This window comes from Lolium rigidum, chromosome 2 (genome assembly GCF_022539505.1).
Source record: "Lolium rigidum isolate FL_2022 chromosome 2, APGP_CSIRO_Lrig_0.1, whole genome shotgun sequence".
NCBI lineage: Eukaryota > Viridiplantae > Streptophyta > Magnoliopsida > Poales > Poaceae > Lolium > Lolium rigidum.
Window position 1 is genome coordinate 130,357,975 of NC_061509.1, and position 14,519 is coordinate 130,372,493.

Genomic DNA, 14,519 nt, shown 5'->3' on the forward strand with positions numbered 1-14,519 from the left:
CTATAAGCTTTCGATACATAGTTACCTAGTCCTTATGACCATGAGATCATGTAAATCACTTATACCGGAAAGGTACTTTGATTACATCAAACGCCACCGCGTAAATGGGTGGTTATAAAGGTGGGATTAAGTATCCGGAAAGTATGAGTTGAGGCATATGGATCAACAGTGGGATTTGTCCATCCCGATGACGGATAGATATACTCGGGCCCTCTCGGTGGAATGTCGTCTAATGTCTTGCAAGCATATGAATAAGTTCATAAGAGACCACATACCACGGTACGAGTAAAGAGTACTTGTCAGGAGACGAGGTTGAACAAGGTATAGAGTGATACCGAAGATCAAACCTCGGACAAGTAAAATATCGCGTGACAAAGGGAATTGGTATCGTATGTGAATGGTTCATTCGATCACTAAAGTCATCGTTGAATATGTGGGAGCCATTATGGATCTCCAGATCCCGCTATTGGTTATTGGTCGGAGTGAGTACTCAACCATGTCCGCATAGTTCACGAACCGTAGGGTGACACACTTAAAGTTGGATGTTGAAATGATAGAACTTGAATATGGAATGGAGTTCGAATATTTGTTCGGAGTCCCGTATGAGATCCCGGACATCACGAGGAGTTCCGGAATGGTCCGGAGAATAAGATTCATATATAGGAAGTCATATTCTAAGTTTGGAAATGATCCGGTGCATTTATGGCAGGTTCTAGAAGGTTCTAGAAAAGTCCGAAGAAATCACCATGGAAAGTAGAGTCCCGGAGGGACTCCACCTTGCATGACCAGCCAACCCTAAAGGGGAGGAGTCCAAGGTGGACTCCCCTAGGGTGGCCGGCCAACCCACCTCAAGGAAAGGTGGGAGTCCCACCTTGGGTAGGACTCCTCCTTGAGTAGGTTTCCCACATATGGGAGGTTTTAGTGTTGGGGTCTTATTCGAAGACTTGGACTAGAACTCTTGGTGCTTCCACCTATATAATGAGGGGCATAGGAGAGGGGGCTGACTACTTCAAGCCTCAGCCTTGGCCGCACCCCTTAGAGGGCCGGCGCCCAACCCCCCTCTCTCCCCAAACCCTAGCGGTCTCTCTCCTCCACCACATCCCGCACGCTTAAGCGAAGCTCCGCCGGATTTCTCCACCACCACCGACACCACGCCGTCGTGCCGTCGGATTCAAGAGGAGCTACTACTTCCGCTGCCCGCCGGAACGGGGAGGTGGACGTCGTCTTCATCAACAACCGAACGTGTGACCGAGTACGGAGGTGCCGCCCGTTCGTGGCGCCGAAGCGATCGTGATCAAGATCTTCTACGCGCTTTTGCAAGCGGCAAGTGAACGTCTACCGCAGCAACAAGAGCCTCATCTTGTAGGCTTTGGAATCTCTTCAAGGGTGAGACTCGATACCCCCTCGTTGCTACCGTCTTCTAGATTGCATCTTGGCTTGGATTGCGTGTTCGCGGTAGGAAATTTTTTGTTTTCTATGCAACGTTATCCTACATGGTGATGATGACGAAGACGTTGGATAAGGTGGAGATCCCTCCGGCGGTGATCCCAACGGAGTTTCCCCCTCTAATCTTCACTGCTGCGGCCTCTGTTTTCGTGTTTCTATCTTCTGCGGCGCGCTCCTCCCGAGAACTCTTCGGGGGCCATATATATAGTGATTTTTAGGTCAAAATACGTCGGTGGGCGAAAGAATTAAGTGATTTGGACGATCGACGGTCGGAAGAGCCTAGGTGGCGCGCCGATGGCTATGAAATTCGCTAGTTTTTTCTCGCGTTTAAACCCTTAGCCAAGTCAATAAATTGACTAAGTTTACCTCTTAACTTGCCACTAATGACTAATTAATTCAAAGATGTGCAATCTCTTCTATTTTTGGATGATGTGCAGGAAATCACGTCATAATGACAAATGGACTTGCAATTACTGAAGAAAATCGCGTGTATGACAAAGTTCGAAGAGGCGGTTACATGGACTTTAACGGGCATCGGTACGTGCAAGCCCCGCCCGTACCATGTGCCGAAGCCTTCCTGAGGTCAAACACTATAAGTTTCGTCAAGGTACCGACGCCAAAAAGAGAGCCATTCATCGTCAAACAGAGCCGCCATCAATCGCCACACCAAAGGAGATCCACCACCATAGTTCATCCATCCCATCTCCAATCTCTTTCATAGCCATAGCCATCACCATTGTAATAGAGATCTCCTCGAGAATTGGCGACCATTGTAAGAATATTGCGATTTCAATCTAAGTATTTTGCACAATGATTTCTATCTTTATTATTGATCTTGATATTATGTGTGAGTAGTCCTCACAGACTGCGGGTTGGGGTGAATCCTCACAACATTTATCAACATCTAATCTTATTATATGTGTAAGGATTGAATATGAGTTTTGCAATCTTATATCCTTGTCTCTTTGGCTCGTTTCGATGATCTGCATGTACCCATATCATTCAGATCGATCAAGGGTAGAGGTGGGATGAGTGGAGAACGGCGTGCTACCGCGAAACCTCACTGACAGAAAGGGGGAAGTAACGGTACATGTTTAGTGATTCATTCGGGATCATGGCACAATTATCTAACTTAATGCTTTGGTCTATATTCATATACTTAATAACTATTATGCTTGCGGCTGTGAGGACAATGGTTGGACCAAGAGACTCTTATCACCTCTGACTTTACGGACAAGAGTATTTACGTATGTGCTACTCACAAATCTCTTATCTCTATTTTATTTGTTACACATATATGCGCTTCAATTATATATGTATGCATACCTGCAGGAGAAACCTTAACCCTAGTCTATTTTCATCATGAACATAACCCCTTAAAAGTAAACTAGAAAGGTCCGTAAACATAAAATAAAATAAAATAGCAAGTCTTGTAGACGTTTCCTTTACACCATTTTAGCGGTGCTTCCCAATGTTCGATTAAACCTAGGTCTACTAAGAAAAAACACTTATCATAATACAATCCATAATCCGGATCGAAGGTATCACACGCCCTATATGTTTAGGCGTGCCACCTAGTCTATTTTGGGCCTCAGACCCATCCAGGTGTGTTTCCAGGTCCAAGGGTGCTTCTCTCGATGAAAACTGACGCTCCAAAAATTTCACGTCAATTTGACTCCGTATAGGTCTCTGATGAAAAAGACAAAAAACAGGGAATTTCTCTTCTGTAGAGTTATAAACCAAATAAGGGGAATCATTGGTAAATCCCCATAAATAAATGTAAAACATGGTATTATCATCATATATGCTGCAAATATGTGAAAATTCAATATGATAAAGGACAAAGTTCATGTATGCATTTTGCATGCATCAATCTGCGACATTGATTGTGAGTTTGGATTAGTTAACTCTTCAAACTTGTCTAACTTACTGGTAATCTTTCACTTCTATTAGGTCATTTCTTTTCATCCCCTTTCTCTAGAAAGTTCAATATTTTTTGGGTATTTTGACCGTTGAAGTTAATGTTTTGGCTAGAAATTATATTTTTTCATCAATAAAAAACTCACAATTACTAGAATGTTAATACTCTCGGATATTAACATTATCTCTCCTTTTTAGATAAATGGTTGATTAATGTATCGGCTATGTGTGACTTATGATGTAATCACTTGTAAGACTTAAACCTCAATAAACATCGATCAATGTAGAGGTTGTGGTGCCATTTAAAAAAAAGTTTTTGTTTAACATATCCTATCACATATGATTATATCTTATTGGGGTAGCTTAATTTTGACAATCCAATAATCATGTATGTAGGGACATCTCATGCGTTAAAATGACCTTTCTTTTTCTTATATTAGGTGCTAAGTTTCTTCTTATAGCATCGAGTGACATGCTTTATTAGGACCCGCAACCAACTGTTCTTACGACTTTGCATACATAGATCGATGCTAATATTGATGAAGGGGCGAATCTGTAGTGTAAGCTTTGGGTTAAGCTAACACCATTAACTTTTGACTAATCCTTTGCTAATTCACCATATAGTAGAGTTCATATCTAGAAGATCACCATTATATTACTCCCCATATAAACTTTACCTGGCTATGGAAATGCAAATGTGTACCTAAGATGAATTTTTTTGGTTGGCTTGTGTTATCTGATAGACTAAACACCAGAAACATGCAAACATGCTCAGAAGAAGGCGCTACACCTTGAACTCAGGATATAACTGCTTGATGTGTGATAATTCTTCAGAGGAAACAATTGAACACATGTTATTCTTGTGCCCTTTATGTTGGGCCAAAAATGGCATAACTTGGTACAATGATGGTGACGGACAACAATCATTCCGAGAGGAAAAGCTCAATGGCACAAACCAATGTTTATGGAAATCTTCATTGTGGCAGCATGAAATATTTGGAAGGAAAGAAACAATCTGCTCTTCAAGGGGATATCACTAAATATCACCTCGTGGACACAAATGTTCAAAACAAACATTCTCCTGCTGGTTCATAGGACCAAGGACAATCTTCACCCGTTCATTTCTGAATTTGTAGAAAGCTTGTAATTTTTTTTCATTTTTTTTTCTTTTTATTGGAAGAACACCTCGACAGGAGCCTTTCCTACTGTTAGAGCCTTTAAAACAAAAAAAAGATCACCATTGAAGTGATGTGACACCATTACACCATTCTGCTAGATTCGCCCCCTCTATCGATGGATGTGATAGTTTCGAAGTCTTGGAAAACTTTCAAGTATATTCTCAAGGAATCTGTGGAACATCGGAGATGGACATATTTTCACGACAAATATCTTTATTTCCTTGGAATTAAAGAGCAGATTTAACAAGAGTCTGTACAAAAAGGTGGATGAGATATTTTCCCCTGGTATTTTGCCACTCCACTACGGAACTACAGTATAAAAAAATAAAAAATCTCTTCTCGTGAAAATCAGAAAATACAAAGCCCACCAGTGGCTCCTCCGTTATCCCCTTGGTTCCCTCCTTCCGCTCGCTCGCGGCCTCCACTCTCCTCTGCGCCGCCGCCGCTGCCATGGTCGCGCTCGCCTCCCTCTCGTCTCTATGCCCCTGCGGCCTGGCTCGCCGCCGTTCCGCCTCCGTCTCCACCTCCGCGTCCACTTCCATCTCATGCTGCGCGGTCGCAACTGCTCCTCCATCCGGAAGAGGTAAACTGTCACAAGTTTCTGAATCCCTACCCCACTGTCGGCGAAGTTTGGTCTTCCTCTCACCCCAGATTGGCCTACCAATGTGCGTTTTCTTCGTTCTTGTGCAGGATCCCATGAATCTAGAATACCCCGTAGAAGGTTCAGGAGAACCGAGGGTGCCACTAAGAGCATGGAAGATTCAGTCAAGCGAAAGATGGAGCAGTTCTACGAAGGCCTGGATGGTCCGCCTCTCCGGGTCCTCCCAATCGGCGGCCTTGGGGAAATCGGAATGAATTGCATGCTCGTCGGAAACTACGACCGTTATATCCTGATTGATGCAGGGGTTATGTTCCCAGAGTATGTGTTTCATTCATTGCTGTAGCTTGCTAATCAATATTTGTTTTCCACCTACTATTTATTTGTTTGCCTATGCCTTATATACATTTTCCGAGTACCACATTTTTAGAAAGTTATATAAATCACACTTCTGCATAAGGATTTAGTTTCTCCATGTAGATTAGTATAAAATTCTTGTATAATTTTCCTGTTCACTGACTGCATCCTTAGTTCGTGCAGAGGCTAGGAGTTGAACTTTCATTATCAATCTTTTCCTGTTCACACATGCTGAAATTTTGCTGAAGTGACTTTCGTTTGAAATTATATCAGCTACGACGAGTTTGGTGTGCAAAAGATTATCCCTGACACAACATTCATCAAGAAATGGAGCCACAAAATCGAAGCAGTTATTATAACACATGGCCATGAAGATCACATCGGTGCGTTGCCTTGGGTAAATAATTCTTCTGTTACTCTCATACACCATTCATCATTCTTGCTTGGCTATCTGTTGCTCACTTAATTAGATGATATGTAAACTAACAATCCTGTACCACTTTATGAGGCACAAATCATTTCAGGTAGCACAATGTAACTCATATGTGCTGCCGATAAGTTACCAGAACCTTTTCTGTACAGTTTGATTGTTGTTGTAACACGTAGCATGTACTTTTGGGCTCATGATTTGATCTACTTAAGTAATGGTCAAACTTCAAAGGTAGCTCGTTTAGTTGTACAGCACCTTCTCCCCTGTACACATAAGGCATAGCTCGATTTTGTTTTATCTCAGCTTTAAATGTATAAATTGGACCAGAAGTCGTATAATTTTATTTAGTGAATACGTTAAGTCTTTCTCTTGGCAAGGTTTGTCCATGACACCTATATTATACACGACTATGCCAATGTTTGACATGTGGTTAGCTCTTCATATGTATCATATATCTGATCTTTTTCTCAGCTTCCTGTTGTATTCCATCTTTGAAAGTTGAAACTATAATATGCTCATCTTTCCTTCATCTTTGCTGGTGATAGGTTATCCCAGCACTGGATTCGAGCACACCCATTTATGCATCATCTTTCACTATGGAGGTAAACTCGATTTTTTTATCACCACTTGCATGTTCCATTGCTGAATGTAGTATTACTCGTATAGTTGCTTTCAAATCTTCAAAAGTTATGACACAACTTAATTCATATTTGGGCAGCTCATAAAAAAGCGTTTGAAGGAGTTTGGGATTTTCCTCTCATCCAGGCTAAAGAGTTTTAGAGTTAGAAATAGATTTCAGGCTGGACCATTTGAAGTGGAACCTATCCGTGTAACTCACTCAATTCCAGATTGCTGTGGGTTAGTGCTTCGCTGCGGTGATGGCACAATTTTCCATACTGGTGACTGGAAAGTAAGTTATATCAGCAATAGTTGTACACTCTATGTTATTTAATTAGGCGCTTTTGGTTAACCTATTTTCAACTGAAGATTGATGAATCACCAGTGGATGGAAAAATATTTGACCGGCAAGCATTGGAGGAGCTCTCTAAAGAAGGTGTTACTCTGGTAAGTTTATCCATGATATTAACTAGCATATTTTCTAGTTTCTTTTTAATCCTTTAGGTTGTTGAAAATAGATTTCACCTATAACATGTGGAGGTACATCTATGCAGCTAAACATTTGCTATCCTTGCATGTAAATATAAGAAACAAACTAAAGAAAAAGTTTTGACCCAGATCGCACCTATTTATTAGTATGAGAAGCTCTTCACAGCCTAAGTGCCTAATTGTATGTTACTTCTTTTTATTTGTTTCTCAAGATGATGAGCGACTCAACAAATATTCTATCCCCTGGAAGATCCACCAGTGAATCTGTTGTTGCTAGTTCGTTGCTGCGTCATATTTCAGAAGCAAAAGGAAGAGTAATTACAACACAATTTGCTTCAAATATACATCGCATCGGGAGCATCAAAGCTGCTGCAGACTTAACGGGTCGAAGGCTGGTAATCTTTGAGTCTTGGTTCAACAAACTACACCACTCCCTGTTCAATTGGCATCATTTTTGTATTTCTTACTAGTTTGTTGTGTTGATAAACTGGACCAGGTATTTGTGGGGATGTCACTCAGGACATACCTTGAGGCTGCTTTCAGGGATGGAAAGGCACCACTAGATCCTTCAACCTTGGTATGCAGCAACTTAATAGAATACTTTCATATTTCGCAATTTTTGCTACAGCAATTGGTGGGAATGTTCTTTTTTTTTTTTCAGAACTGTCTCGTTCTGCTGTCTTGGTGATATGTGCAAACGAGGTTCTTGTTGTCAGAACAAACTGCATTGAGCTATCTACTTACCTTCAATGTGACTGTACGTTACAAAGGAAAATATATATGGATGCTAGTTACAACAGTTTTGGCAGCTCCTAAAGTAGCTTGATGCTTGATTGTGTTCTTCCCAATCCCAAGTGAACAGCTTCCTGTTTGCCTTGACCATCTTACTCTGTTTCCATCAATAGAACTCAGTTAGCAGCTGCTTTTCCATAGTGGCAAAAAAAGTTTATGCACCATTTTTTTCTGAGTTCTGGTAAAGTAGCAAACGGTATCTACTTGTAAAGTGAACCTAAAAGAGCCTACAGGTTCCCTCTAACCGAACTTAAGTGTGCGGACTTTAATAGACAGTAAGAGTGGCTTTTCTGAGCTCCAGTGCACATACACTATCTACACGGGGCTTTCATCCAGCATCACATTTCATGAGATTTGTGTAACTGTTGGAGACGTGTCAGCCATTAAAAATACATGAACAGTGATCATCCCTAGCCTTGGTACTGCCATTCCATGTAGCAGCAGACAGCATCTTGTTTCTTTCCTATGCGACGAACCGACAATCCAGTGTGCTCTCCATCAAAAGTATTTTGTATATGACTGAAGTGGTATGCATCAGTGCCTGTGAATATTTCTGCTGTAATGAGAAAATAAGTTTATATTCACTGTATTTCCTCTTTCTGTAAAATGTACTATATTTCCATCCTTGTTAAAATAAAGCTTTTGACACAATAGCTTTTCATGTATTGTACAATCTCTATTTCAAAATACTTGATATCATTAAAGTGCATGTGGATCATCAATTTTTGACTTTTCTATTTTGTATTAATACATATATGTAATGGTATGGAAGTGTCATCACATAAGAATACTTTTATGATAAACCTAACAATACTATTTTCATAAAACCAAAATGAGTTTTTATAATGAAGCTGTTAGTCAAACGTGTACATACATTTACTTTTCTAGAACGAAAAATCCATTTACGAAATTATGTGTGCTGTTTTTTTTGCTAAATCATGTGTACTGTTTTTTTCTTTTTCCTAAGTTTGCGTACAAACTGAAATGGAAAACCTAGCAACAACTTACGAGGTGAGACACACGTGAACGGTGAACCAAATGGCGTGTTGCAGGTATAGAAGTAGTGCCTATACCTTGTACTGCTTAGGTAGCTGAAGTCAAAGCTAGATAAACAAATTAAATGCTTACTGTCCAGTGCACCTATCACGATGATCATACATGGCTGTGATAGAGGGCATAGGTACACGCGAGCTAAATTTCAGCTCCCCTCAGACAGTAAATAAATATATCCTCTCTATGTTTTCATAATGTTGCTTAGGCATCTTAATGATTATGTGCAATGCACTGGCTTTACGGTTTAGTTGTTTTTTTCCTTCATGATGGTTTCCCTTTACTACATAAATGTATGGATTTACTACATGATGTTCCCCTTTTTTGTACAATCTGTTGATAATTTGATATCATGTGGGATGATGCCACAAAATAGTCTTCCTGATTTCAGAATTGTTCTGCAGGTTAAGGCAGAGGACATGGATGCCTATGACCCTAAAAATCTTTTAGTTGTTACTACAGGTTCACAAGTAAGACTTACAAGCTAATGATCTTCAGTATCAGTTGCTCATTCACCTTCTTATAATTCTTGCATCTCTGTATCAAATTTGTACAGGCAGAGCCACGTGCGGCTCTGAATCTTGCATCTTTTGGGGGGAGTCACGCTCTTAAACTATCCAAAGAGGACGTCCTTCTGTATTCAGCTAAGGTATCACTCATGTAGAATTATCTCCTTGCGTTTGTATCTGTTGACTTGTTCAAAGAACCTTTGAGATTAGTAAGATGGGATAGTCATATGTTTGCTATCCACGCTTGTTCAACCTGGCACATCGGTGTACATTCTTGAGGCTGTCAACTATTTTAAACAATAGTTTCTTATTTCCTGAAAAAAATTGGAACTCTCAGGTGGAGATAGGAGATACAGGATGTCGTTCGATTGTCCAAGCTCAAGCTTTGGCCATTGACTAGTTAATCCAATAATATGTGGGTTGTGTTACACAAACTTGATAACATCGGTTTGTATTCTGAAGCAATTATACTTATGTAGCAAGAAAACCACAACACATTAACAGTCAAACTTCAAACTCAGAAACTCACCATGTGTGGAAACTTAATAATAAAACATAAAATGCTTTTAACAACTATCCGTTGAGTGGTGCCTAATGCGTTCGTGAAAATCATTTGGTGATAACTACCTTTGTTTTTGTATTTATGACTGGATAGCCTGGTTTCTCCTTTGATCATTAGCAATTTAGCATTGCCAGATAACATCATGTATGTACTTCTATTACAGGTTATTCCTGGAAATGAATCTCGGGTAATGAAAATGATGAATCGTCTTACCGACCTTGGCCCCAAAATCATTATGGGTAAAGATGCTGGCCTCCACACCTCTGGGCATGCCTATCATGATGAACTGGTATTTTTTTCCTTCTCCTGTGTTGATTTCTGTTCTTTGATATGATTTTGTGTCCTGGCAACTTATTTTATTAGCACTTCCGTTCCAAATTACACTACTTTCTTTAAATCATGCAGTCAAACTTCTCTATCTTTGACAGCGAATTAACAAAAAAATCTCTATCTTTCATAAAAAATACTCCCTCCGTTCCTAATTATAAGCCATATAGTTTCTGGCACGGAAATTGAAGAATGCAAATTTCGGAAATATTACATCATGTTTGGAGGGGATTAACCCTAGGCAATTAACATGAGCTAATAGAAACTTTGCATAAGATAAGAAAACGTAATCAAATTTCTAAAAATATTGTACATATAATTGGCGCAATGCAATACACCTTATATTCTGGACTTTTTCTCAAAAAACTATATAGCTTATATCTAGGAACGGAGGGAGTAGTTCAATATCGTTTTCATAATTTTTAGTAACATATACATATAAAAACAATGGTCAAAGGTGCATGTTGGAGATTGTGTCCATATCAAAAAGCCGTGCATTGTGAAATGTAGGGAGTATGTTGCAATAGAATTAGGTGTTGGTCTCCCTGTTGAATGCTATTCTGAATTGTGGGTTTAACTTGAGATAAGATGAGGTGACATGCCTTTAATTTATTTTTTCCAGGAAGAAGTCCTACAGATTGTTAAACCGCAGCATTTCTTGCCTGTTCATGGGGAACTCCTATTTCTCAAAGAACATGAATTGCTTGGAAGGTCAACTGGCATAAGGCACACTACTGTAAGGAATCTATTTTCCATTGTTTAGCACTTAAAGGTATCTTAGTGCTATGGATGTATATGCTAAAGGAGACAACACATTCAAGGTTCTAAGTCTGTAGTATTTTTGTAGTCAACTCTTTCTAAGGACCCATTATAATCAGAAATTAATTGTACGAACCAAGACAAGTCTACTTATTATTTAATAGAACATACACTAATCATAGCTGTGTTTTCTTACTCTTTCTAGCTTAGAAATGCAGTGCGCTCATCTTCCAGGCTAGCACTAAAACTATCCACAAAGGAACTTGTTTTTGCTTAATATAAATATTCCCATTCTCTGGTCGGGATGCTATTTTTTTGTTAGCATTTCCATAATGCATTTGGTTGGAGCATTTGGTAGGATATCTTAGATTGCTTACTTTGGTTGCAGGTAATTAAAAATGGAGAGATGCTCGGTGTGTCTCATCTAAGAAACAGAAAGGTTTTGTCCAATGGGTTTGTTTCATTAGGGAAGCAGGAATTTAAGGTGAACCATTTATTTCCTAAGATATCTTTGTTGTCTCTAACAGCTGTGAAATTGAACATGATGCACTTGATATTGTAGCTGATGTATAGTGATGGCGATAAAGCTTTTGGAACGTCGACTGATCTCTGCATTGATGAGAGATTCAGGATTGCGTCAGATGGCATTATTTTTGTCAGGTAATTTCTAACACAGTCTTCAGCATAAGTATCCTTTTTGGTCTCTAATCAGGGAACCTTTTCATATTTTTCAAGACTTCGCCATTATATGTAGTGTTTGTTGTAACTTGTCTGATATTAAGTATGCCTAAACTGCTTAACATATCATTTGTTACTTGCAGCATGGAGATCTTCCGACCTCAGAAAGAACTTGATTCACCACAGTCAGGCTTGAAAGGGAAATTTAAAATAACAACACGATGTCTATGGCTTGATAATGGGAGACTACTCGATGGACTTTACAAGGCTGCACATGCTGCATTATCAAGTTGTCCTTTGAATTGCCCACTTAGTCACATGGAGCGGATGGTATCTGAAATCTTGAGGAAAATGGTAAGGAAGTACAGTGGAAAGAGACCTGACGTCATTGTAGTTGCTTCGGAGAACACCACAGTAGGTTTCACAGAAGAGGTGATAAATAAATCATCCGGGAAGTCTGGGCCTTACTCAGGTAATAGGCATATGAACAGTAGTCCAGGTAGTACTCTTGAAGATGGTGATACAACACGACCAGAGAACCCAGAGCGTGAGGCTGAAGGTATGATTAGCAACAAGCATCTTAAATGTTACCTTTGAAAATGTGTATCCCTGAAATTTTAGACACTATTTGTTAGTTCAGTTTTCAGTATGTCATGTGGTTTGTGGATTGACTCTATGCATTTTGATGTGCTGACACTCTCATTACTTTGTTACTCAGAGAGCGTCCCTGATGTCACGAGAACAACACCCGACGATGCAGCCACTAGCTCCAATGGTGAATCATTCTTCTCTTCAGATTTACATAAGCCTAAAGCACTGGATCAATTTTGGGAGTCATTCAAATCTCCTACAGCTGTAAAAATTGCAAGAATTGTCAATGCTTCAGCTCAAGGGAACAAGCCAAAGCTCGGGAAGATCAGCATAGTTGATAAGGAGTCCAGCACCTCAGCTCCTGCTCCAGCTAAACTTTCAAGGAAGAACAAGTGGAAGCCTGAGGAAATCAAGAGCTTAATACAGCTGCGTGGTGAAATGAATGAAAAATTCCAATCCGTGAAAGGAAGAATGGTCCTATGGGAAGAGATATCTGGTAACATGTTGGAACAGGGGATAACTCGTACACCGGCGCAGTGCAAATCTCTGTGGACATCGTTGGTTCAGAAATACGAGGTGGGTACACCAACCCATGAGATATGACATCAACTCAAAGCTCTATTTTTTATACATATCATAATTTAATCTTGCCAATTGAATTGAACTGAATGCCCTGTCTATTTGGTTATATCTGCATCATAGAAGCAACACCCTGACATGTGTCAACCATTACTACTGTTACTTGAAATATGCCAATTTCTGCGCATTTCAGTAGAAAAGGTATTTAAGTTTTTCTACGTTTGGCAGGAGAGCAAGAAGGATGAGGAAAGCATGAAGACATGGCCACATTTCTCAGCCATGGATCGTTTTCTATCATGTGAAGGGGAAATGGCAACCAAATAAAACACAGATCCGTAGCAGCTTAGCGCTAGTAATCTGGGAGATCCAGGATATTTTAGGGTAGCCTGTGAATCAGTGGCAAGATCTACAGCCCTTCCAGGAATTAATGAGTATTACTCCCTCTGTCTAACAAAAGATTTCTTAACTTTATCTAACTTTGAATATATCTATACACCAAATCATGTCTAGATACATTCAAATTTAGATGAAGTTGAGACATCCTTTGTTGGACAGAGGAAGTACATCATTCTTTGCAATTGCACAAGGATGAGATGCCTGGAATAGTAATGTAAACTAGGTTTACCAATTCACCACGGTGTATTAGCTTATGTATGATCAGCAACTAGATTTAGCAATTATTTAGTCAATTCTGTTGGAACATCATTTTCTGTGAAACTAAGAATGCATTAACCATCCGTAAGCATTTAAAGAAGTTTGAAAAAGTTCAAACATAAGCTTCATGTTGTAACAAAGTAACAAGTCTGAATGCGTGTCATGTGCAAAATTACAAATTGGATGACTGACCATTGACCTCTCAAATTTGCACGTGAAGAATAATTATTTTTAGTTTTGTCATGGTGACAGAAATCACACTTTGGACTTGTGTGTCAATTACATTTAACAAGGTTATCCTTTGTGGTGAGGATTACGCCTCTACAACGCACCCGTGAACCGAAATGAATATCCTACACTTATGGCTAAATTAATGCTATATATATAGAGTCTACGGAGAATTTTCTACTCTTATGTAGATTCCATCAAAAATCGTAAGTCCTTTAAGATAACTGAACTAAAGCCACGATGTTTATGCATTTTGAATATGGATATATGATGAATTTACCTTCGTGAAAATACTGTTTTAGTTTGTTGAAACGGAAATGTCAACATAGGCCAATTCTGGCAGGAGGTGGTGTTTTGGCTCCTATATTCTTGTATGGCTATTATTTATTTTCTTTAGCGTCGCCACACATCGAAAACCGCAAACGCCGAGCTACATGTAGCTCTTTATTTTTACAAATTCAGAAATCATAGTTTTAAGTTTCAAAAAAAAAAACTGAAAAAAATCCTGAATGTAGAGAATGATAAACCTACAAACGTGCAAAATCCGAAATTCAGACTACACAAAAATGACAAAATCTGACAGGGTTTGTAGTTTTGAAATCTGCACTATTTACTATTATGATCCGCATATTTGTCATTTTTGTGTAGCCAAAAATACTAAGAATTTCACATTGAGATTTTGCATGTTTGTAGATTCCATCGTTGGCTACATCCAGGATTTTTTCAGAATTTTTAAAACTTAAAAATATGAGTT

The 14,519-nt window shown here is 39.3% G+C and overlaps 1 protein-coding gene across 3 annotated transcripts; it reads left to right on the plus strand.

The window, feature by feature from the left end:
• Positions 1 to 4,979: 4,979 nt before the first annotated feature.
• On the plus strand, positions 4,980 to 13,588 carry LOC124692354 (ribonuclease J). 3 transcript variants are annotated; one of them, XM_047225706.1, is made up of 18 exons: positions 4,980 to 5,127; positions 5,235 to 5,463; positions 5,773 to 5,896; positions 6,475 to 6,531; positions 6,648 to 6,839; positions 6,917 to 6,994; positions 7,249 to 7,431; positions 7,533 to 7,613; positions 9,283 to 9,348; positions 9,435 to 9,527; positions 10,113 to 10,238; positions 10,899 to 11,012; positions 11,424 to 11,519; positions 11,598 to 11,695; positions 11,857 to 12,272; positions 12,432 to 12,488; positions 12,600 to 12,880; positions 13,112 to 13,588. In XM_047225706.1, exons 1-18 carry the CDS (start codon positions 4,995 to 4,997, stop codon positions 13,205 to 13,207), a joined length of 2,520 nt encoding a protein of 839 aa, XP_047081662.1. In that variant the 5' UTR covers positions 4,980 to 4,994; the 3' UTR covers positions 13,208 to 13,588. The 3 variants fall into 3 exon arrangements, with proteins under 3 accessions (XP_047081662.1, XP_047081661.1, XP_047081663.1); XM_047225705.1 differs by having other exon boundaries at positions 12,432 to 12,880; XM_047225707.1 differs by lacking the exon at positions 4,980 to 5,127 and having other exon boundaries at positions 5,347 to 5,463; positions 5,773 to 5,882; positions 12,432 to 12,880.
• The last annotated feature ends 931 nt before the right edge of the window (positions 13,589 to 14,519 follow it).

Excerpts from the sequence above, each read along its gene's own strand:
- LOC124692354 (XM_047225705.1), top strand. The coding sequence starts at position 4,995 with ATGGTCGCGCTCGCCTCCCTCTCGTCTCTATGCCCCTGCGGCCTGGCT. Across the intron at positions 5,464-5,772 it reads GCAGGGGTTATGTTCCCAGA|CTACGACGAGTTTGGTGTGC; the intron begins GTATGTGTTTCA and ends AAATTATATCAG. Across the intron at positions 9,349-9,434 it reads TTGTTACTACAGGTTCACAA|GCAGAGCCACGTGCGGCTCT; the intron begins GTAAGACTTACA and ends AAATTTGTACAG.